Source organism: Haliotis rufescens, unplaced genomic scaffold (assembly GCF_023055435.1).
Source record: "Haliotis rufescens isolate VD_foot unplaced genomic scaffold, xgHalRufe1.0.p SCAF_7, whole genome shotgun sequence".
NCBI lineage: Eukaryota > Metazoa > Mollusca > Gastropoda > Lepetellida > Haliotidae > Haliotis > Haliotis rufescens.
The window spans coordinates 11429678-11454847 of NW_025964361.1; the positions used below are offsets into that span (position 1 = coordinate 11429678).

The following is a 25170-nucleotide window of genomic DNA, read 5'->3' on the forward strand; positions in this document are numbered from 1 at the left end:
CATAATTATATATCATCTCAATTATGTCAGTTTTTCTTTTTGAAGTGTATCATTTCACAACTAGGTGGCTGATGTTCACGTACAAAATGTCACATACTAAAGTAACCTTTAAGACATATCAGGATTTGACACGGCCCCGACCTTGACGGGACGGCGCTGTCAAATCTTCAGGGGTCGTCTCGAGAGTTCACGAGTCCATTTAATTAAGTATCTTACATCAACTTATGTATATAAGATGTCGTCACAATCATATTCACACTCTTGACACCCCCCCCCCCCCCCCCCCCCCCCCCATCCCTCCTCTCTCTCTATTAGGGATGTGAGAGAAGTCAGGTATGTTCTTTGAACACTAGTAATTTTCTCAGACTTTTCATTTAAGGCAACACTTCTGTTTCAACCCAACTCCCTTAGTTAAATGAACTGTTGTGTACTCGTGTGACAATTTACATCGAAACGTCGCTAAATGCAATAAACCAGACGTTCGTATATTTTTTGAAGGTATACAGCGACAGCCTATAGGTGCACCTGGCATAGCCCATGTAGTCGGCTCACAGCGCCGGGATCCTGTCACTCGGATGTTGTCAAGCCATTGTTTAACACGGGTCCTCACGAGACTGTGTGAGTGATGTTTCGCACTGCGGTATGTCGTTTAAATAGCTTCTCCATTTCTGCATGTCATTGTGTCTTTTATCGCTAATATTCGTTGAAAGGATTGGTTGACTTGTTTGGTCTTCTGTTTTCTGATAGGTAATGTATTACGCTTGCATATGCTTGCTTCAGAAGACTTTTTTGATAACCATATGCTACTCCCTTCTCGTCTAATATGCGATTACCTCCCTTACATACTGATAAATGAAACTAGGTCAAGCCGCATTCCGCTTGTTGTAAACCGAAACCGACTCCCTCTCATTTTCGCAGTTAACTTTAACTTTCTAACAAATATCATGCATTTCCGGGTTTAAATAAAACTAAAACTGATTATATTAAACACTCATAAATTATCGAGAATTTTAAGAACTACTAGACCAAATGAGACATGTCATATACAATTAATGGTTGAAAAAAAATAGAATATTAATGCATATACATCCTATTCAATTATCCATAAGTAACAGAAAACTTTTACAATTAGAAAAAAGAATGTTATGTCAACATTTAGAAAAAAAAGATAATTGTGATTTTTTTAGTGGAGGAGGATTGATACCAACCATAACAAATGTAGTGCTTGTTTCTACAAGAGCGATACTCATTGTTTCATACATTGTTTTGAAAATGAATGATAAAAAGATAAATATACAGTTTATCATCAAATGAAACTCAATTTGTGTAGAAACAATTTTTATCTCTCATCGGTATGAAAAGACAATTTGCGTTGTGTCGAGATATGCACGTGTAAACAAGTAAGGATAAGATATATGGATGAACAACTTCTGTATTACAATTAGGTGCGACCTTTCGGTGTAGGTTCTAACACCGTTATCAAGCAAGTGATGTACAGAGTATGACAGACAGTCAGACAGACAGACAGACAGACATGTATTATTGCATTTCAGGCCACATGACCAAAGTACAAATAGTATTACACATAATTTTAAAGTTACCACTACTCTCATATTGACTTATATTATGCATATAAATATTTATGGGGTTTATCAAATGAAAATACATTCGAGAAACTTAGTAAATGGAACTAAAATATTCATATCTTTTGAGGTACACAAACTTTTAAGTGAGTAGTACTGGTTATTTGTTAGTCATGGTAGTAAATCCTTACGCTTATCTTCATAGAACATGCATACATATACAACATGTGCTTCATCTTCAACTGATCCACAATGTTTACAGAAAATCTTAGGATCACCCAAAAGCAATATTCTTTTTCGGTAATATTGTATACCCAATCCAGATCTGAATTTAGTCCACAATCTTTTCTGTGAATATGATAGCTGCATAGATAAATATAGTTCACAATCTAACAAAGATTTTTGCGTTTTGTAAAATGACAATGCAGAGGAATCTAAAGACGAGTGCCATTCTTTGGAGGAACAAGTATACAATCTTTTTTTAAATTAGTTTAAAAATAATTCGGTATCTCCAACATTTTGAGAGATCCATACTATACCACAGCTATATCTAAATAACAAATCTCGTATATGTGTTGCTCAATTTGGACGTTTTCTATCGATAATAGATAATAGTGATAAATAGCATTGATATGGATACCTATCTACATTCATTTGCAATAATCTTATCCAGTATTTGATACATTTAACACTATAAACATTATAAAGAGGAACTCGCCCACACTCTCCATAGGCAACAGCATAAGGGGAACTTTAACCAATATGTAGCATAAATTTACAACATTTTCTATGAACAAACTCCATACTTTCTACTCTACCATATCCCCAAATTTCTGCAGCATAAGACAGAATTGGTACAATTTTTTATCAAACAAACAAAAAGATTCATTCAGAGACAATTCAAAACGCCGGATAAAATAAAGGCCACAAGGCCTTATGAGCTTGTTCAGACAAAGTTTTACATGCTCTCGTCCATACAAGTTTAGGAGTTATCATAAGACCTAGATATTTATACATATTGACAGTTTCCATTCGCATACCATTATAATACCATTTGTCAAATTTACATAATCTTCCACCCATCTTAATTACAATGATTCTACTTTTTTTCATCATTTATTTCCATACCCGAATTTCTGGGAGTAGGACTGTAGAGCATCCAGACGCCTCTGCAATTTTATAACACTATCAGCAATTAATACAAGATCTTTTTAAGATCATCTACAAACAGTAAAGCTATTATATTTAACATACATTCTGACAAAAAAATACCATAGGTAAACTTATTTTCTAAACTAACAACTAATTCATTAATAAATATAGAAAACAACACTGGGCTAAGTGTGCAACCTTGTCTAACACCATATGTACTTTCAAAATATGGACTTAGTTTGGTACAATAATTAAAAGTTGCGTTAACATTTTTATACATACTTTTCAAAACATTAAAAAGTTGCCATGTATACCATATTTGAGGAGAATGAACAACAATTTCTGTCTATTTACCATATCGAACGCTTTTTCGAAAATCAATGAAAGCACAATACACTTTACCATTTTTTCTAGAAATATATTTTTGAATTATAGATTGGAGAATGAAAATACTATCGATTGTTGAGTGGTGCTTCTTGAATCCTCCCTGATATTCACGAGTGATTTCATCCACGTCAAGATAGAACTCAAGTCTTTTGTTTCGGATATATGCAAATATTTTATCAACAACGTCCAACAGAGGAATCCCCCGAAAATTATTCGGATCATTTTTAGGGCCTTTCGTATACAAGGGTAATATAATAACAGTGCTCCATGATTCGGAATGCAGAATTTTGTTAAACAATTTTACCAGGTAAGGCGTTGTAAGTTCTTTTGCAAATTTAAAGAATTCTGAAGGTATGCCGTCATTACCCGGTGATTTATCATTATTTAGACGTCTAATTGCATTCACTACATCTTGTTCGGTGAAATCATCCGATAGTAAGTCATCCTGAGAAAGACGCTTATCACAAAGAGAATCATCATTGTTGCTTAAATAGTCTTGTATGTTTTTGGAGAAGTCTTTATCTGCAGATACAGTTGGGTTAAGAGGTTTTTAAAATAATCAGCCCATGTTGATGAATCGATATTCGGTTCTGGTGATCGCGTCACCAGATATTTCTTAACTAATATCCAGAATCGAGAACAGTAACTATGACTAGCTGCTTCATGAATATCTACGATGACACCATTATTATATTGATTCTGTTTAAGTTTACAGATTCTCCTAAAGTCCTTTCTAACTTCTCTATATCTTTCATAATTATTAGTGGATGAATTACTTCGGAATATGTTAAGTGGTTTATATTTTCTTCTCGTAAGGTTTTCACATTCGTCGTCGAACCACTCAGGTTGTTTGTATTTAGTTTTGTTATAACATCTTTGCCACCACACGATTGTAATATAAATTGTAATGTTTCCACAGTTTTGTCAATGTCAATATCTAACTCGCTCAAAAAGGGTCGAAAAGTTCTTGCGTGGCCGAAGACTTTAGATTATTTATAAAACAGTCGCTTTGCTTCTATTCCTTTTGAATCTATTTCTATTAACACCTCCGTCAGCTTCCTTAGAATCTGTTTGTTGGGTCTCAAAAATGTTAATTATACATAATGAAGGATGCACATAACGGCAAGTAATCAGACTCTGTGTGAGAAATTATAATAAAGTCTTGCACGTTTACAAAAAGGGAAGCCGATACTGCAATATAGTCTGGGGTACTAAAACCTGAGGGTCCTACATATGAAAAGTCTCCTTTATCAGAAAATCTTCCGTTTAACAGATAAAAACTAAATGATTTACACAAATCTAAAAGTTCTTTTCCATAATTGTTGATAACTGAATCTTTGTTTTTACGGCCTGGATATAACGGGGGTGCATCGACTCTGTCCTTATTCCACATCATCAAGAGGAAGATAGTCAAAGTTGTCAAAATATATAAAACCAGCCTCCACGCCTGTCCGACCATTAAAGTCTCCACAAAGGATAAATTCACTGTTTGGATATTCATCTTTTAAAATAGCTAATATAATGTAGTATATCATTTTCAATAATTCCTATGCCATCATTCTTGTACTTATTTTCTGGTTTGACATAAACACACCCTATGATTATTCTTTTACAAACATTAAATGGAACTTTAGAAGTTACAAAAACATCAGTGCATTCATGATGGATTTGCTGAAATAGTGAGAAAATATTATTTTTCAAATAAATGGCGACACCTCCGCAGAATCTACCAACAGCCTTTTCACAGAGTACATGGTTGACAAGTATATATACAGGATAGGAAGCAGTTAAACCTACTCAACTGTATAAACACGGCCTCCTATCCTGTATATATACTTAAAAATTGACAACCATACTCTGTACTTCACTTGCTTGATAACCTACACCGAAACGTCGCTCCTAATTGTATTAAAGAAGTTGTTCATCCATATATCTTATCCTTACTTAGTACTCCAACTTCTAAATGCCTCTCAAGGAAGTCACATGTAAACAAGTTTTATTAAATATCCATACCAGTATTTAGCATATTATCAAACAAATTGGTGGATTTTGTTTTGAATTATATGCATGTTTCAGAAAATCAGTGTTACTTTGACTATCTAAGTTCAGAACCTGTTTGAATGGAACCAAATAACTAAAATATTAACTTGTCTATGAAAGATTTCTTATGACAGTGAAAATATTAGCAGTGAATGAAGTTGATTCTTTTTGTTTGCATATGAATATTCTGAAATACGTTATCTCAAATCCTTTAATACATAAGGTCACCAACATTCCAACAGTTAATATTTGTGTATAATGTTCAATTAACAACAACCATTAAAGTCGCTTGTCAATAAATATGTATCAGTTGGTGCTGTGCTCTTGTCAGGCAGGATCAACCTCATAATATTTCACTAGTGGTTATGATATGCACAGTCCGGATCGAGACCCATCAACTTGAAATATTACACCAGTGACGTGTGTGGTCATATTGCGCTAGACTCCATAACAAGATGCATGCTTAAAGCACTGACACTCTTTCACTGATTAATAGGTAAGTGTGCCCGCGATTTTCATTTCCGCTCCATGGGGAGTATACAACCCAAGCTGCCTAGTGAGGCGCTAGAGGTTTAACAGTCACAATACCATCTAATACTGCCGGGTACCCAATTCACTGGTTAGTGAACAGGCATGTTTCGAACAGGTGTTTCAATGTGGACCATTTCTGGAGTGTAATAATAAAACATAGGACATCCATGTATCCCAGTGCTAAGGAAACGTGACATCTGAAGCGACCCGTGAAGATCGGGGGTAGAATAGGTCGTCAGCAACCCATGCTTGCCGTAAAAGGCGACTATGCTAGTCGTAAGAGGCGACTAACGGGATCGGGTGGTCAGGCTCGCTGACTTGATTGATGCATGTCATCGTATCCAAATCGCGTGGATCGATGCTCATGATGTCAATCACTTGATGGTCTGGTCCAAACTCGAACTCGAGTTCGGCGTTAAACGACACACACGCACGCACGCACGCACGCATGCACAAACGCACGCACGCACGCACGCACGCACGCACACACATAGGACATCCGTGTATCCCAATGCTAAGGTAACATGACATCTGAGGCTAAACAAAGGACAATGGTGGCCGACTCATTAGAGGCGCTGCAATCTGCTGTGCGGAGTTGCGTCCCCTAGGAAAAACTATGGTCGTGCGGTCGAATCCCATGCTCGGTCTGGTTATGATTCTAGGATCGTCAGCTTCATACGGCCAGTGGTTTCCATGAAGGGGTATCACTGCGGGCATTCCTCCATTAAGCTGACACGCCGTTTTACAACTGGAATACCGGTCAAGACAAAGCGACTTTAAACCGAACTTACTCTGTTTTCAAGGTTGATGTCGTAATGATCAAGATGCGTCGCCGAGAAACAAAAATCTGCCTGGTGTGTTCCTTAGTCGTCCTCATCGGCTTGCTGCTGCTGCTGCGGAACAACATCAGTCCCAGTTTGCCTATGGGGATGATTAAAAAAACGGTAAGATTCAAATTCAAGACACTCATTAATGTCACTAAAAATTGAAATACTATCATATTTCATTAAAAGCTTTTACCTTTTGTTTTGATTGTTTTTACTTTTGGTTTTAAAAGGAGCAGAGGCGGTCGGGTAGTCTAGTGGTTAAAGCGTCCGCTCGTCTCGTCGATGACCCGGGTTGTATTCCCGACATGGGTACAATGTGTGAAGCCCATTTCTGGTGTTTCCAGCCGTTATATTGCTGGAATATTGCTAAAAGCGATGCAAAACCATACTAACTCACTCACTTTTAAAGGAGCAGTCCACGCTTGGATTCCACGGAATGATAGACGCATATGGCGACAATGCTAGTCGTAAGAGGGGACTAACGGGATCGGGTGGTTAGCTCACTGACTTGGTTGATGAATTTGATGAATGGTATCGTATACCAGTTGCGAGGATCGATGCTCAGATGTGAATCACTGGATTGTCTGGTCTAGACTCGATTATTTACAGACCGCCGTCATATAGCTGGAATATTGCTGAGTGCGGCGTTAAACAACAAACAATCAATCTTCCTAGTCCAATATCGTCACTCTACGACAATCATTCGCGGCTGGTCACATTTTTGTGTGATCATATTTCTATGTATTCATTTTGAAGAGTGAGTGAGTGAGTTGGGTTTAACGCATCTTCCCGAGGCAAGTGAGTTAACTGACTATAAAAGTCCAGTTTCCACCCTTGCCGAACTAGGCTGGTATTATGGAGTTTCGTTTTGGCTGGACTAACGAGTCTATGCATAGTCCAATCACAATCGCGCAACAAAATCGAAATCCGGTTCGAAAACTGTCGTGCAGATTTCGGTCGATTGCAGGATTTGCAAAGCATTTGCACCGCCAACTCGTTGTCAACAGATATTTTCCAAATCTTTTCATGTTTTTAATCAAGGTGCTCACGTGATTTGATGCATATTTCGATGTAAGACCCGTTTTATCACAATATAGATCTTGATTATCCATCTGATCCTCTTGACTGGGCGCCGCCATCTAGTTTGAAGCAAATGCATGAGATACGAGAGGTGGAATCTGATTGGTCCATAGGAGAGGCATAGAAGGGACATAACTCATAATAGCCACTGGTGGCGCTACGATCGAGCCTAGGAATTCCAGCCTAGTTCGGCAAGGGTGGAAACTTGACTTTTAAAGTCAGTTAACTCTCTGGCCTCGTGAAGATCGGTTTAACGCCGCTTTTAACAATATTCCAGTTATATCGCGGCGTGTCAGCTTAATGTGGAAGGAAAGCCCGAAGTGATGCAGGTCTAAGACGTTTACCACTTCGGTGAAACCCACGAGCACGGGTATGGTGCTGACAAACCTAGAAACATAATCGGGGCTAACCGGGATTCGAACCCCACAATGAGTTTCTGGCGTGCCAAAGGGACGCAATTCTGAACAGCGAATCGCGGCGCCTTAGACGACTGGGTCACCCGTGCCCCCTCATCTTGAAGATGAAAGGCTGAATTTGCAAACGGTACGTGGACCATTTATAGATATACAAAGTATCAGATCCTATCGGGTGATGGGTACCATGTATCAAGCCCGTTTAGGGTGTCCCCCGCCGTGATATGGCCGTAATATGGCTGACAGCGCCCAAAAGACCTACTCAGTTACTCTCTCAGATGGTTGTAGTATTGGAAGAAAATCATCTTTATCATTGCAGAGATGAAATCCTCAAGCCTGAGGCCTTTGAAATCACAGAAAAATGAGGTATCCCAAAACAATATGCTTCCTACACCCAACTTGAAAAACCGCCCCATGACAACCTCAGAACCCTATTAGGGGACTGCCTCCGTGGCCTAGTGGACAGAGTGTGTGCCCAGAGAGCGGAAAGTCAGTGGTTCGATGCCATGGTCGTGTCGTACCAAAACACGTTAAAAGATGGTACTTGTTTTTACCCTGCCTGGCGCTCGGTATTACGGGGATAATCAGGGACTGGTCGGCGTTGAGTCAGGAGACTAAGTGTCTAAGTGGGGCATCCATGTTCATCTGTGGCAAGGTATTTCAGTGGGTTAGCACTATAAACCCGTCCTATGTCCGGAGTAGTGCAATAAACTTGAACAAGGCGTTAAGCCCCATTTCACCTCACCTATTAAGGCCTGTCAGCGATCATCGATAATATTGGGGTTGGCCATGACGATAACCTATCCTTAATTTATATGGGTTAACGTTTACGACGATGTAATTTTGTCGTCGACAATGATGCACACTGATGTCCAAGGGACTGGGCGTTGATTATAGAGGGGGGAGGGGGAGGGGAGGGGAGGGGAGGGGGGGTGCGGTGACTATATCAAATTTTGTTGATAACTACCTTTTTCTGTAACAGTTTTTCATGACCCCCCCCCTCCCTCCCCCCCCCAATAAATGCAACATTTTCTTCATGACACCACCCCCCTCCCTACAATATACGACCAGTTCCTCATTAATGTTTGTTCAAATATAAAAGTTTAATATATTATAACTTTTTTTGAGGAAAAAGGAGATGTTTCACTCACTGTCGCATTATTTTTTTTATGATTCCAAGGGATTTGACTTAACGAGATTTTACTGTTAGAGTGAGTGAGTGAGGTTTTGCACCGCTTTTTGCAATATTCCAGCATCATCACACCAGAAATTGGCTTCACACATTGTACTCATGTCGGGAATCGAAACCGGGTGTTTGGCGTGACGAGCGAACGCTTTAACCATTAGGCTACCCGACCGCCCCTACACTGTAAAAGGCCATGTATGTATGTGATGATAGAGACATTTATTATCAAACCATGTACGACTTTATGACTTGCGTAAAATACCTCGGTCGTGTTACAGTTGGGGTATCCTAGCATCCTCTACGACTGTGACACAAACCACACGGACACTGATGGAGCAGTTAGAATCCCCCCTACTCGAGCTTTGGAGAAGATGAACCACCAAGAGTTGTCCTGCCTTTATCACAGGTAGGTGCATTCGTCACCACTCGCCCCTTTCCGTAACCCACAGTAGGACTCGTTCCCCTATCGATGAATGTTATGTGCGAAAATACGACAAACCAATCAGAATGCGCGTTTGACTTAAATTACTTCGGGCAAAGAATCCCCCTGGAATAATTTTTGATTTTACATTTGTATTGCATTTAAAAATATACCCAAGATACATTTAAATGTGTTCAACTGTACAGTGTAATAATGTAGGTTCCAATGTGTTTTCAGTAGCATATATATGAAATATATATGACACGGGGGGAAATATACGTGAATCATTACGCAACGAGATGACAATTATTTTAGCGATGCCCGCTTGCGCTTAGACGGAACCCAGTCGCAAAACGAGTCGCTATTCGGCTTGTCCCGGAATAACACGAGTTGGTCACGAATGAGGAAGTTGATCAGCCGCGCCAGCAGTCATCAGGCGAATTAAAACACATCTGTGACGTCATTCTACTGTTTAAGCGCTCCATAATTTTTAGCGAATGGAGAGTTGATTGTGTTCTCTGCCGCTGTTGCACGTGCTCCGTCGCGAGCTTATCTTTCCAATGCATGTTTTATGACTCTGAGTCTTTAGAATGTTTTGTCAAAGTGTAAGAGTCGAGATGGGTTTGAAGTAGGCGAGTATCCTCGTAAGTCTCCATTCCTTAAAAATAATAGCCCTTGTCTCCATTATGTTAAAGGAATGGAGAGTTACTCGGACATTCCCCGCTACGTCACTGGGGGGCACGGGTGGCCCAGTCGTCTAAGGCGCCGCGATTCGCTGTGCAGAGTTGCGTCCCTTGGACACACCAGAAACCTATGATTGTGGGTTCGAATCCCGGTTGGCCCCGATTATGTTTCTAGGATTGTCAGCACCATACCCGTGCTCGTGGGTTTCACCGAAGTGGTAAACGTCTGAGACCTGCATCACTTCGGGCTTTCTTCCCACATTAAGCTGACACGCCGCGATATAACTGGAATACTGTTAAAAGCGGCGTTAAACCCAACTCACTCACTCACTCTACGTCACTGAGCAGGGAAAATGTGGCCGCGGATAGCATAACGCCCTCATCCGTACTACATTTGTTTTTGAAAGAAAAATGTGGGGGAAGGTACGGCCCTCTGCCCCAGTACCTCCCTTTGGGTCCTCCTATGATCTGCCACTGCTTGGGTCGACGGATCGTCCTGTTAGAAAGGTCTGCCAGTGTACACTGCAGCATTACTACTTTGGTGAAACCCACGAGCACGGGCAAGGTGCTGACAAACTTAGCAACGTAATCGTTGCGAACCGGGATTCGAACCATCAATCATAGGTTTCTGGCGTGCCCAAGGGACTCAACTCTGCACAGCGAATCCCGGCGACTCAGATGACTGGCCACCCATGCCCCTGGTGTTTGAGTGCTGTCTTCATATAATGTTTCTCTATTCCCGCTCTCTGACTGTCGAGAACGCCAGAGTGGATACATGCATTTCTATAAAGCATTCATCATATAAATATTTCGTCAACGAATAAAATAATTTCATTATTATTTGATTTACTTTGGGAAAATTATACCGAGTGGATGTGGATGAAGAACACTTTTATCAGATTTCATTTATTAATGAGAGAAATTGGGTGTGTCTCGTCAGGTCATTTATTGGTTTCATATTAACAACAACTATTTTGAACTGATTGATCTATTAATGATTTATAAAACCTTAAACTGTAATATGATCGACTAAATCTATTTCCCTTTAAATATGAAAAAAATGTGATATTTCCAAAATAATTTTACTCATGTATAGTTTTGGTTAGTCTTAAAATTAATTGTTGTTATTGATTGGCAAATATTATTGGTGGCAGATGTTCAATATGAAATATGATCAAACGTGTAGATAACTGTAATAGAACTTGTAACATAAGAGTTGTGTGGTGTTTATGATACTTGTAAATTAATACAATATATCTATCATAAAGCATAATTCCCTGGTTGTGTCCTATGTATATGACGCTCACACAAAGATAAATCAGCCCTCTAGAAACATCCCACCTCACCCCGTTCCACCCAGATATAGTAATTGGTAGGCCCTGATCTCCACACCCTCTTCTCAAAGTCCCCCCCCCCCCCCCCCGACCAAGAAATACCCGTTAATCACACTAGTATTTACATATACTAACTCTAACTCTCTTTGGATTCCTGTCCAAACTGCGCCCTCCATACCCTAGGCTTTTAACCTACCAGAAGAGCACCATGTTATAATAAACTGTATAACGACATATTTCAGAGAAAGTAAGATTAGTATAGTTTGTTCAAACCCGTACCCCTTGGGCGACGGGTGAAGCTCCGGGGTAGAATTTATCTTCAGCAACCCATAGCTTGTCTGAGAGGCGACTAATGCGATCGGGTGGTCAAGCTCGCTGACTTGGTTGATGCATGTCATCGTATCGCAATTGCTTATAACGATGCTCATGATGTTAATCGCTGGATTATCTGGTCAAGACAGGATTATTTACAGACCGCCGTCATATGGCTGGAATATTGCTGAGTGCGGCGTTTAACAAACAAACAAATAAACAAACATGGACCCCGTTCTTCATATCATCAGGCCCAGCTCTTAGGCCTGCACGCGTCATTAGAGGTTATCTCTCGAATACCAGACGCCGCTTCGTCAGTTTCCGACGCTAGCCTCCGGAAAAAATACATGACGTCACAGAATATTTCAAATTCTCGTTCACAGGCTCATGTGAAGTGTTATATCAAACAGAGGAATGAGAAGGAAAGAGAATATAATTAAACCGACAATGATAATCATAATATTATTTTTTACATTATTTCTGGCTTTACAGTTTTATAAAATATATTATGTTAATAAAATTCAAACCAACCGCCAAGTCCGACCTTTTAAGTTCTTTACTCCCTGTTCACAGTCAACAGTTCATGTGGTCATTTTCAATTGAATATCCATGGCAAGCAAATTAGCGAGTCCTTTTTTATTTTTCGAAACATGGCGCACTTTTTCAAACACTACAGTAAACGAAATATATTACTGAAAACCCGTTTGACTATAGTTCATCAGTCGTGGCTTTCATTTGTGGGCGATTGTTAACTTGTTTCGAGTAGTATACTATTAAACTCTTTCTCTTCATAAGTAATAAAACAATGTGTCAATCGGCATGGATACTTACTAAACTAAGCGGCAAAAGAAAGTATAGGTTGGCAATTTGTTATTTTCCTAAAAACAGCGATAACTAGTGGAAAGTGGGTATTGTGAATATGACTGCCCAGGAACAGGTACCAAAAAACACCTCACCCGAACGCGCCACCTTTGACGGCGCTCGTGCGGTGACAAAAAAATGGTGAAACAGGTTTCCCGCCTATGGCATAAACTGCACGTGCATGTTAGCTGTATAAATGCGTTCGTCTGCAGGGTATAACCACACGTGATGAAAGCACACAAAAGAAATGCCACGACTGTCACAGGAGAGAGAGAGAGAGAGAGAGAGAGAGAGAGAGAGAGAGAGAGAGAGAGAGAGAGAGAGAGAGCCATCGGTATGGCCGAAATGGGGGCAACACAGGTCCAAATTGCCAGAAGGTTTGGTTGTACACCATTGACAGTAGCCAGGCTGATTCAACGGTACAGGCAGACAGGGAGGACACAGGACATGACTAGATCCGGACGACCCCGAATGACAACACCACTGGAAGACGGTCAGATACGGCTCTTTCACCTGCGAAAAAGATTCGCAACGGCGACGGCGACGACAGCAACAGCGTTGAGACATCCCATTAGCCAACGTACAGTACTACGACGACTTCGTGCTGCTGGAAGGTTCGATGCTGGCAAGTGAGAAATTGGCGTCGAGTGCTGTTTACTGATGAAAGTCGTTTAACTTGTTTCGAAATGACGGCAGAGAATGAGTTTATCGACGCAGCGGGGAACGTTTGGCTCCGGCGTGTATTCGAGAGGTCCATTCATTCGGCGGGTGAGGTGTCTTGGCGTGGGGCAGTATTTGTGGAGATCAGAAGACTGATTTGGTGATTATACAGGGAAACCTGAACGATTCGCAGTACAGAGACAAATTGTTGCAGCCAGTTGTGCGTTCGTTCTTACAAAACCAACAGCAGGAGGCATTGTTTCAACACGACAATGCCAAGCCCAATACTGCAAGACTCTTTCTAAACCAGCAGAACCAGCAGAACGTTGACGTTTTGCCCTGGCCTGCCCACTCACCCGATATGAACCCTATTGAACAACTGTGGGATCATCTTGATAGACAGATTAGAGCACGCCATCAGCCTCTCGTCAACAGACAAGAATTGCAGCAGGCCCTGAGAGACTAGTGGCAACGTATTCCAGTCGACGTCATCAGAAGACTGACGTGTTCGATAAGGCGGCGTATCACAGCATGCATTGAGGCAGCTGGACGTCATACACACTTTCGCCATCTTGGATCGAAAACGAGGCTTGGAGAGCATAGCTCCATGCAGTGTGAGTCGCATCAGCTCATAGAAAACAGACAGCATGTTGTGCATTTCACTGATGGACATTTCAAACACCTGTATCCTCTGTATCTAATACAGAAGATATTTCACATTTAATCATGAGGTCCAACTAAAATATGCCTGTAATACACTGGAATTAGCATTTTGCTGTCAGGATGCCGGAAGTGAATCGAAAGGTGCATTTCGAGATACGTATTTCAGAAATAGATTGTTTTATCATAACCTCGTCGGCATATAGGTACAATGTGACAGTACATTCAATGACAGAAGTTTTGTATCGCTAATGAACCGCATAACATGAAACAAGTCAGTGTACTTTTGCAAATTTGCTCAGTCAATGCGTGGCTTGGCGAACTCGAGATAGTCGACCACGTTTATTTCACGTTTCATAGGGGTGTTTGCTGCACAACGCACTATCGTTTTGCCATGAGTCCAGTTAACAAAAGGCACTTTTTCTGCTATGATTTTCATCTTAACATACTACGATGTAAATGAAATAAGTTCACAAAATAATTCGTGTGTCAAAATAAATATTCAGACGGGGCGATAACTCTAGATGATACTTTACTTGTTCTTCAAACATCACTTATTTAACTAAATATTGCCGATTGAGATTTCACCGTGCACGACAAAAGTAATAATGTGTGAACTTTTCAAAATAAGTTAAAAAGAAACTAAAAATTGATAAATATAAATAATGCATGAAATTGAAGAAATATAAGAATTGATACAACCACCAACTTCATGAACACCCTCACCTAATCCTGTATGATGATAGGTAATTGTATATCAAAAGGAAGCTACTAATACATTTATCCTGAATAGTTTGAAAATGTCTTGATCAGATATGAGTACAGATAAAATAACTAAAGATAAAAAGAAATCAACTTCAATTGGTAATCAAGCCAAGATAAAATATATGTATCGGTACAAATTATACTCTTCAAAAAAAGAAACTTGACACTGACTTTCAAAATGTAATATAATGCCATTGTTTCAAAATAGGACACAGAAACCATAATTGAAACACTGTTTGAAGATCAATGTACACAAAGTTCAAAACATTAATCGTATCACCTAGACAGACACACGTACACGATACAGTTAATGTCACAGGGGTACAGAAAATGTCAGTATCGGTTGTGCCGACCACGTGCATCAATCACCGCTTGACACCGACGACCCATGGATGCAATCAAGTTGTCAATAACACGCTGTTGGATGTGCTGCCATTCATGCTGAAGTGCATCAAGACGCGCCGGAAGTGTTTGGGGCGGTGGATTCCTTCTGCGAACGCGTCGATCTAACTCGTCCTACAGATGCTCAATCGGGGACAAATCTGGTGACCGGGCTGGCCAAGGTAATGTCTGGATGTTGTTGTGATGTAAGAAGTCCTGAAAACACGTGCAATATGCGGTCGAGCGTTGTCCTGCTGGAACTGTCCGCCATGAACGTTGACGTGAGGAAGAACGTAAGGCTGTAGGATCAAGTCTCTGTAACGCACACCTGTCAATGCACCTGCCACATGCACGAGAGGCGTCCTACCACCGTGATGAATTCCGGCCTATACCATGACACTCCCGCCGCCAAATGGGACAACCTGCTGCACACAGTTGGGGGCGTAACGTTCACCCCGACGTCTGTAGACACGTGCGCGCCAATCAGCACGTGTGAGTAGGAAACGGGACTCGTCAGTAAATAGTACATTTCTCCACCTTGCACGTGCCCATCTAACCCTCTGTTGGCACCAAAGCAGACGGTCCGCCAGATGACGTTGGGTCAACACGAACAGGTCTTCGTGCAGGTCTCCCTCACTTTGTTGCGTACCGTTTGATCTGATATTCTGCGTACCCCAGGGATCTGTGTGGTTGTAGACGTGGCTGTGGTAGTGCTGTCTCAGAGGTTTCGCAGCCGGATGTATCAATCTTGTGCTTGGGTTGTCACCCTTGGTCTTCCTGACCTTGGTCTGTCGTCAACTCTGTTGGTGTTGTTGTATCGGGTCCACAGTGCGGAGATTGTCTGTCTGGATACGCCAAAGTGCCTGGCCACTTCTTACTGAGTTGCTCCAGCTTGTAATCTCCCAATGTCGTTGTTCCGTTGAGCTGCATTCAGTCTTGGCATTCTGTCACCGCCTCTACTGCCGTTATAAGGACCGTATGAACAGCCGTTGATGTGGATTTTTATACCCATTCAGCAGGGGGGCCTGCATGCCTAAATGCAGGATCCTTTGCTGCACGTTTTTTACAGGCGGTTGCGTTTGGATGAAGCTGTAAAATTGATCCCCAAACGCTACGTTTATTTGCTTTGCATGTGTTTTCGCGAGTTATAGACACATCATCTTTCTGTTTGACTAATTTGGTTCTCATTTAATGTAATTATTTTGGATATTTTGCAAAAAGTGGTTTTACATCTATGTCAAGTTTCTTTTTTTGAAGAGTATATGTTGATGGAACAATCTGGATTTATCATATTTAACAAAGAAAAACAAACCGAAATTTTCATGTCTTTAATTCTGACAATATAAGTTTTCAAAACTTAACATGGACCGGAGGTCTTTGTCAGTCAAAAGCCCCTGATTACATTCCAGGAGAAAATAATTTTCTTGCTTGTAAACAAATGGTACAATGTGATTTCTTAGTGTCTGATAAATATTTGCCATGTTGTTTTGTGTGTGAATAAGGCTTTTCACTTCCTCGTCCTATTTAAGTGAAATGTGACAGGACGCACATGTGTTAATTGAATGAATATGGCTTTGTACTTCCTCGTCCTTTGACAGGACGCACATTGTAACCAGTGTGTCACTGTCAGCAGAAAGCTCCTCCAGACATCTATCACCGGATACTAGTACTTCATTGTGTTCACTCGCTGGCGTGAAATGAATAATTCAATAATATTGTAATAATATTTCTACTTCAATAGACGTCAGTCTGCCTCATTGACAATTTGGTTTTCTGAGTAAGGTAGAAAGAAAGAAAAGAAAATATAAGACTTGAATTTATTTTGTCAAATGAAATGTTTATCTCTTCTTGTGGTTTACTAAAGTTGATATCTTGACTTGAAAATATTAACAACGCGTGTGGTTTGACGATGATTAATGAATGATTTGCATACTCGTATATACAAGGGGCGGACGTATGGTTCTCAGTAGGAAGTGACAACATGGAGACGATGGCTTGCGGTATATACAGTTTTACTTTACACATGTAGATATATACATACAGAAGACACTATGTGCCAGGTCAGCACATAGTGGTAGTGGTTGTTGTCTAGGTGCCCCGGAGCACCCAGCCTAACCCTTGCTAGGCTAAGGGTAAGACCTTTCTTTTCTCCTTCCTACTCTCCTCTCTCAATCTCTCTGGACCAAGGCTTATATAGCCAAGGTCACCTGGCATTTAGTAAGTAAAAAATATAATGTAAACAGTAATTCATCAGTGACATACTTGCTCATCTTGTTCAGGATGGCAGACAGTCGATGTACACAAATATGGGGATTAACAATTAGGATTAGCATCTTATAAATAATAGCAATTAAGTGTTTCAAGGCATATAGATGTCATGGCTCCAGGGTAATGAGCCTTTGCAATCAAATGTTCTTCAGACATGGGTGTCGTAAATCAGTCGCTATGACAATATTAACTTTGTCAGATCACAAGATGAGATAAATTCATGCTATCATCGTTATTTGACAAGGAAAACAAATTTGTTCTATGTATTTATATTTTTTTATATTTCTCGTTTTGACTGAATTATAGAAATTATCAAAATGATCACACCACTTGACTTGATTGAAATAAACTAAAGTTCTAAAGATTGTTAACAATAGTAAAATATTACATCATAACAATATAATTATTGAAAAATGACACAGTAAGCACAACTATATTCTTACATATTTCACAATTAAACAAAGGGAATAAATGAGCTATGATTGCAATACGCATGGGAAGTAAAATAATTCTGTTTATACTTTAAGGTTATAGTAATGTCAATATCAATTTATGCATTTGAAATATTTGAATACAAACTGTTAAAGAGTTATCTGTTTCTGTAAATTATATAAAAATCACATGTAGATTGAACATTTACTGGCCATTAATTAGTATGGTTTTTGTTCATTTCATTACATGATTAATTTGGTACAGTAAAGTAAATATTGGTAGAAATATTGTTTACAAAATTGCAGATCAAACTGTACTTTTCTTCAAATATTTACACACCCTTTATGTAATAATTCAGTGGAAATATTACACCTCATGCTATCAACATGCTGTCAACATTGACAATCAAAATAACAACTGTTCACAATCACAACAGCACAATTAGATCTAGAGGTCTAATATTTTATTGGAATGCATTTGAGTCCATTGCAATTTACATCAAATACGCAACTGATGCAAAATTCTGATTTGTTACGATTGTAAATTCTCAGTAGGTTACAATTTGATACATTATACCAACATATCGATGTAGTTAGTTTCTGACATATATCTAGATATGGTCAAAATGTCAATATTTCGACTTCAAATACAACCCGCAAAGTTATTTAAACTCACAATAAAACGTTTGGCTTAATGGTGTGTAAACAATGAATTATTCTTTACAAGATCTTACTAGCATTTGTATTAAGTCTGTTCAGCTACCATAAACTGCACTAGGAGTTGCCAGGTGGTCATGGATATTTTAAATTGAAATCACAACAGAACGGCCGGACTCAAATTTATATCGGTAAGGAGACCAGATAACAGTCGAATAGTTTGTCAATGATAAGAAATAAGAATAATGTTCAATACTTACGATAAATGTACCGGGATGGTTAAATTGTTTGTCCCGATTGCGTGCCTTGTTGACATCTCCATGTGTTTCATGTGCTATCCAACCTTCACCTTCTGCTCTCCAAGCCTCGCTTTCAAACCTGAAGTAGCGAAGTGTGAAAAAGATCAATTGAAGGCAACTGTGCCGACAATGAACTTGTAGTGTGTCTGACAATTTTTTGGTGACATTTCGGACAACTTTTGAAAATGAAATTTTTTACCCCACCATTGTTTACCTTGAGCTTACCTGTGATTGCACAATTTCATTCAAACTGTGGTTGATCAATCATTTGTTACCCCTCCCTAGATTATATTATAATTCACAACAAAACTTCTTGTTATTTTTTTATCGATCATGGACTTCGACCTATACTTCCTTTTGCCGCCCAGTTTAGTATGAGTGAGTGAGTGAGTGAGTGAGTGAGAGAGTGATGTTTTACGCCGCTTGTACCAATAATCACGGCGGGGGACACAAGAAATGGCCTTCACACATTGTACCCATGTCGGGAATCGAACCCGGGTGTTCGGCGTGACGAGCAAACGCTTTAACCACTAGGCTACCCAACCGCCCCCTTACTAGCATCACACGAACATAACCTAATGCAACCAAAATTGATTTGGTATATATTCCACCTCACTCTTTTCGCTGTTGTCGTAACACCGTATCTGGCAGTTAACTTTATTAAAACAGGACATTTTGGAGAGTATACACCTATGTTTGATGGGGGCTAGAAATGTAAGAAGCATGCAATAGTTATTCAATAGTGAGGGATTTGATACGGACATTATAGCTTCTTACCCGGATTGTATACAACCACGTGGATACCTCAATGGTGATGTTTATCGCCAGCAAAATGGATATTTCTTGAAAAGCGCACTTTGCCATTTTTTCTTTGCTATAATTTATATTCCTTAACGCCGAAATGGCTGGTTTTCACTTTACAAGTAATTGCACAGAGGCAGCTATCTTCATAATTAATCCTTCAAGTTGCACTATTTCGTGATTCTATTTCAAGTGGCCAGGACCACATTGACGGTTTGATAACGTTTCTAATATTTCGGTCCAATCCAGTTTTCAAGTGTTTAGTTTCTTTTGGCCGGCATTTTGCTTTAGTCCGTCTAAGGGTAAAGGTATACATACCACAGAGGTGGCCAATGGTTACAGCGTTCGGTCGTTCGGCGTGCGATTCCCAAGATGAAATACATAATGTATACATGGTTCTGGAAGATTTAGGACAATATTCACTTCACCCTCCATATTCTAACTAACCGGGGGCACGGGTGGCCAGCATAACCAGCGAACAGCCAGCAAGAACAACGAGGCACAAGACACAACACGTGTTAAGATACTAGGAACTTTATTAAAGAATAACCCTAAAAAAAGAGGGGGGCACGGGTGGCCCAGTCGTCTAAGGCGCCGCGATTCGTTGTGCAGAGTTGCGTCCCTTGGGCACGCCAGAAACCTATGATTGTGGTTTCGAATCTCGGTTCGCCCCGTTTATGTTTCTAGGTTAGTCAGCACCATACCCGTGCTCGTGGGTTTCGCCGAAGTGGTAAACGTCTGAGACCTGCATCACTTCGTGCTTTCCTCCCACATTAAGCTGACACGCCGTGATATAACTGGAATGCTGTTAAAAGCGGCGTTAAACCCAACTCACTCACTCACTATAACTAAACAAAGGGGAGAGAGTTTACATTTAACGACGTGTAATGTTATTTCAGGCTCTTTACCACTTCTGCTTTGCTTACATTAGCAACCACACGTCTTCCCGAATAAGTCAAATGTACTCTCTGTCATTCCGGGTACGTATGTTTGTTCCTCTATCTATGAGATGCAATTCAAATATAAGACTCCTGTATGCGCAAGATATCGTGGGCCTCATACGGTTGGTGATTGTGATGCCGAGGGGTTTTCAAAATGTTGACATTGTGGAGGTAATCACAGTGCCGCTTTTAAAGGCTGTCAAAGAATAAAAAAGCAGTATCTGTTCAAAGAGTCAGAGTAGAAAAGAAGGGTTCTGACGCTGAAACTGATAGATTTGTCCAGGTCAGTCCTTCACAGTAAACAAGGCACAGGCTAGGCATATGTTCACACAAGTACACCGAAACCACCCTTTGCACAAAATGCTGTCCCTCATTGTTCCTGTACACGGGTCAAATGTAGTGTGAGTTGGGTTTAACGCCGCTTTTAACAGTATTCCAGTTATATCACGGCGTGTCAGCTTAATGTGGGAGGAAAGCCCGAAGTGATGCAGATCTCAGACGTTTACCACTTCGGTAAAACCCACGAGCACGGGCATGGTGTGACAAACCTAGAAACATAATCGGGGCGAACCGGGATTCGAACCCACAATTATAGGTTTCTGGCGTGCCCAAGGGATGCAACTCTGCACAGCGAATTGCGGCGCCTTAGACGACTGGGACACCCGTGCCCCCGGGTCAAGTGTAGATAAAACTCACTAAACAAACAGTACCTACTGAAACTATTCCTTTGGCTCCAACTTCTAGTCTCCAAGTCATTGTCGGTTGTTTTAACACAACTAGCAGAGAAAAGCAAATTCATCGAAAGGCACCCATTGCAAAAACATTATTTCTTAATGCGTCAAAAGCATCTTGAATAATTTACACGTTGATAAAGAATAATGGATGACGGTCCCTGATTGCACTGGAACGATCAAAGTCTTGTTGCCCATGGAGATAACCTTAAACACTTTTTATCAAGCATTTCACAAGTGCCAGATATAATTTTTGCGTCCTGGAAACGTTTCAGTGGCCTGAAGGTAATTTCAAAATTAATTTTAATACCAGTTTGCGTAAGGAGAGAATAACTAGCAATTCTAGTGTAAAAGATCCCCGTAGAGGAGGTAACGCTATTTTTCGTAAATCTTATGTAAAGAACACATACTAGTATTACCAAGAACAGTTTTTGAAGCTTATACGGTAGAAATATATTATCGTGATAAAATGTATTAATGTTATCATAGTCATTAATTATAAACAACACTGGAAAACCAAGAGTGAATGATTATATGGAAATTGCTGAGACATCTGATGGCCCATACTTCATTTGTGGTAATTTCAACAGTCATAATGATTTGTTTGCTTGTTGTTTAACGCCGCACGCAGCAATATGCCAGCGATATGACGGCGGTCTGTAAATAATCGAGTCTGGACCAGACAATCTAGTGATTGAGACCATTAGCATCGATCCACGCAATTGGGATCGATGACATGCATCAACCAAGTCAGCGAGCCTGACTACCCGATCCCGTTAGTCGCCTCTTACTGAATTGTGGGGCAATGATCAGATTTCAACGGAACAATCGTTATGGCGTTTTTGGATGAGGCTGATATAGTAATCATTAATAACGGACCCCTCCGCTCCCAGAATATAGAATAGTACATTAACCCCTTAACATTTCATTTGCATCGTTGTACAGCCTTTTTAACAACTGTCATTATGAAGTAAAGTTATAGGCACATATCATTACAATTTGTAATGATTAAAAAAAAAATAATGCTTGTTGTCTTTCCACAGCTACACAACTAACATCCAGACCTTGTGTCGACGTATTGAACGGCTAGGAAACGTTGAAGATGGGGGTTGGGACGTGTGCATCGACAGCAGATTTCGTCCCCGCAAACCGTGTATCGTGTTTTCTGTTGGGTAAGCTAGAATTATGAAAAACGAATGGTAGTGTGTGTTGCAATTTGATTGGCTGTAAGGACGAGATTTCTTACTGCGTAGGCGTACATTTCTTGACAACTACGTGTATCTTCTCATTCTTAATCCGACCCGTGAATATCCGGGGTAGAGTAGGTCTTCAGGAACCCATGCGTGCCGTAAAAGGCGACTATGCTTGTCGTAAGAGACGACTAACGGGATCGGGTGGTCAGGCTCGCTGTCTTGGGTGATGCATGTCATCGTATCCAAATTGCGTTGATCAATGCTCATGATATTTATCACTGGATTGTTAGATCCAGACTCGATTATTTACAGACCGCCGTGATATGGCTGTAATATTGCTGAGTGCGGCGTTAAACAACAAACAAAATCATTCTTAATCCCAAATTTGAGCTCAGTCACGGTGGCACTGACGAAATGTATAGCATCATAGTATTCCCGTCATGTCTGCCTCATATCTGTCAGAATCCGTGAAGATCTGGGTAAGAATTGATCTTCAGAAACCCATGCTTGCCGTAAGAGGCGACTATGCTTGCCTTAAGACGCGACTAAAAAGATCGGGTGGTCAGGCTCGCTGACTTGGTTGATGCCTGTCAACATATCTCAATTGTGTAGATCGATTCTCATGGTGTCAATCAATGGATTGTGTGGTCCAGTATCAATTGTTTACAGACCGCCGTTATATAACTGGAATACTGCTGAGTGCCTTGTTCAACAACAAACAAACAAAACTGTCTTGTAATGTTATATGCTCACCATACCATGGTGGCCATCATCATGACCTATATCTTGGCTCTGTATAGCTATTATCTAGTCACTTTGTAAGTGCTTCATGACATGTATATCCCGGTTTCAGAATCAACAACGATTTCACATTCGACGACGCCGTTAACGCCAAGTACACCTGTGAAGTACACTCTTATGATCCAAGGTATAATGTCTCACAAGTACACCTGTAAAGTACACTCTTATGATCCAAGGTATAACGTCTCACAAGTACACCTGTGGAGTACACTCTTATGATCCAAGGTATAATGTCTCACAAGTACACCTGTGAAGTACACTCTTATGATCCAAGGTATAATGTCTCACAAGTACACCTGTGAAGTACACTCTAATGATCCAAGGTAATGTGTCACAAGTAAACCTGTGGAGTACATTCTTATAACCCAAGGTAGTGTCTCACAAGTACACCTGTGGAGTACATTCTTATAACCCAAGGTAGTGTCTCACAAATACACTTACGAAGTACACTCTTTTGACCCAAGTAGTGTCTCACAAGTACACTTACGAAGTACACTCTTATGACCCAAGGTAGTGTCTCACAAGTACACCTGTGGAGTACATTCTAATAACCCAAGGTAGTGTCTCACAAATACACTTACGAAGTACACTCTTTTGACCCAAGTAGTGTCTCACAAGTACACTTACGAAGTACACTCTTATGACCCAAGGTAGTGTCTCACAAGTACACCTGTGGAGTACATTCTTATAACCCAAGGTAGTGTCTCACAAATACACTTACGAAGTACACTCTTATGACCCAAGGTAGTGTCTCACAAGTACACCTGTAAAGTACACTCTTATGATCCAAGGTATAATGTCTCACAAGTACACCTGTGAAGTACACTCTTATGATCCAAGGTAATGTGTCACAAGTAAACCTGTGGAGTACATTCTTATAACCCAAGGTAGTGTCTCACAAATACACTTCCGAAGTACACTCTTATGACCCAAGGTAGTGTCTCACAAGTACACCTGTGGAGTACATTCTTATAACCCAAGGTAGTGTCTCACAAATACACTTACGAAGTACACTCTTTTGACCCAAGTAGTGTCTCACAAGTACACTTACGAAGTACACTCTTATGACCCAAGGTAGTGTCTCACAAGTACACCTGTGGAGTACATTCTTATAACCCAAGGTAGTGTCTCACAAATACACTTACGAAGTACACTCTTATGACCCAAGGTAGTGTCTCACAAGTACACCTGTGGAGTACACTCTTATGACCCAAGGTAGTGTCTCACAAGTACACCTGTGGGGTACATTCTTATAACCCAAGGTAGTGTCTCACAAGTACACTTACGAAGTACACTCTTATGACCAAAGGTAGTGTCTCACAAGTACACCTGTGGAGTACACTCTTATGACCCAAGGTAGTGTCTCACAAGTACACCTGTGGGGTACATTCTTATAACCCAAGGTAGTGTCTCACAAGTACACTTACGAAGTACACTCTTATGACCAAAGGTAGTGTCTCACAAGTACACCTGTGGAGTACACTCTTATGACCCAAGGTAGTGTCTCACAAGTACACCTGTGGAGTACACTCTTATGACCCAAGTAGTGTCTCACAAGTACACTTACGAAGTACACTCTTATGACCCAAGGTAGTGTCTCACAAGTACACCTGTGGAGTACATTCTTATAACCCAAGGTAGTGTCTCACAAATACACTTACGAAGTACACTCTTATGACCCAAGGTAGTGTCTCACAAGTACACTTACGAAGTACACTCTTATGACCCAAGGTAATGTCTCACAAGTACACCTGTGGAGTACATTCTTATAA

The 25170-nt window shown here is 40.4% G+C and overlaps 1 protein-coding gene across 5 annotated transcripts in view; it reads left to right on the forward strand.

Annotated features, from left to right (window-relative positions):
- LOC124114831 (probable methyltransferase-like protein 24) overlaps positions 1-25170 on the forward strand; it is a 60961-nt gene that overhangs the window by 27124 nt on the left and 8667 nt on the right. For 3 of the 5 annotated variants that reach the window (XM_046475614.2, XM_046475613.2, XM_046475615.2), the window contains exons 3-7: positions 499-640; positions 6497-6637; positions 9478-9605; positions 22448-22576; positions 23451-23525. In XM_046475614.2, the coding sequence (XP_046331570.1) occupies positions 626-640; positions 6497-6637; positions 9478-9605; positions 22448-22576; positions 23451-23525 (488 nt within the window). In that variant the 5' untranslated portion in view covers positions 499-625. The remainder of the gene's footprint in view (positions 1-498; positions 641-6496; positions 6638-9477; positions 9606-22447; positions 22577-23450; positions 23526-25170) is intronic. The other 2 variants (XM_046475616.2, XM_046475618.2) reach the window with 2 other exon arrangements.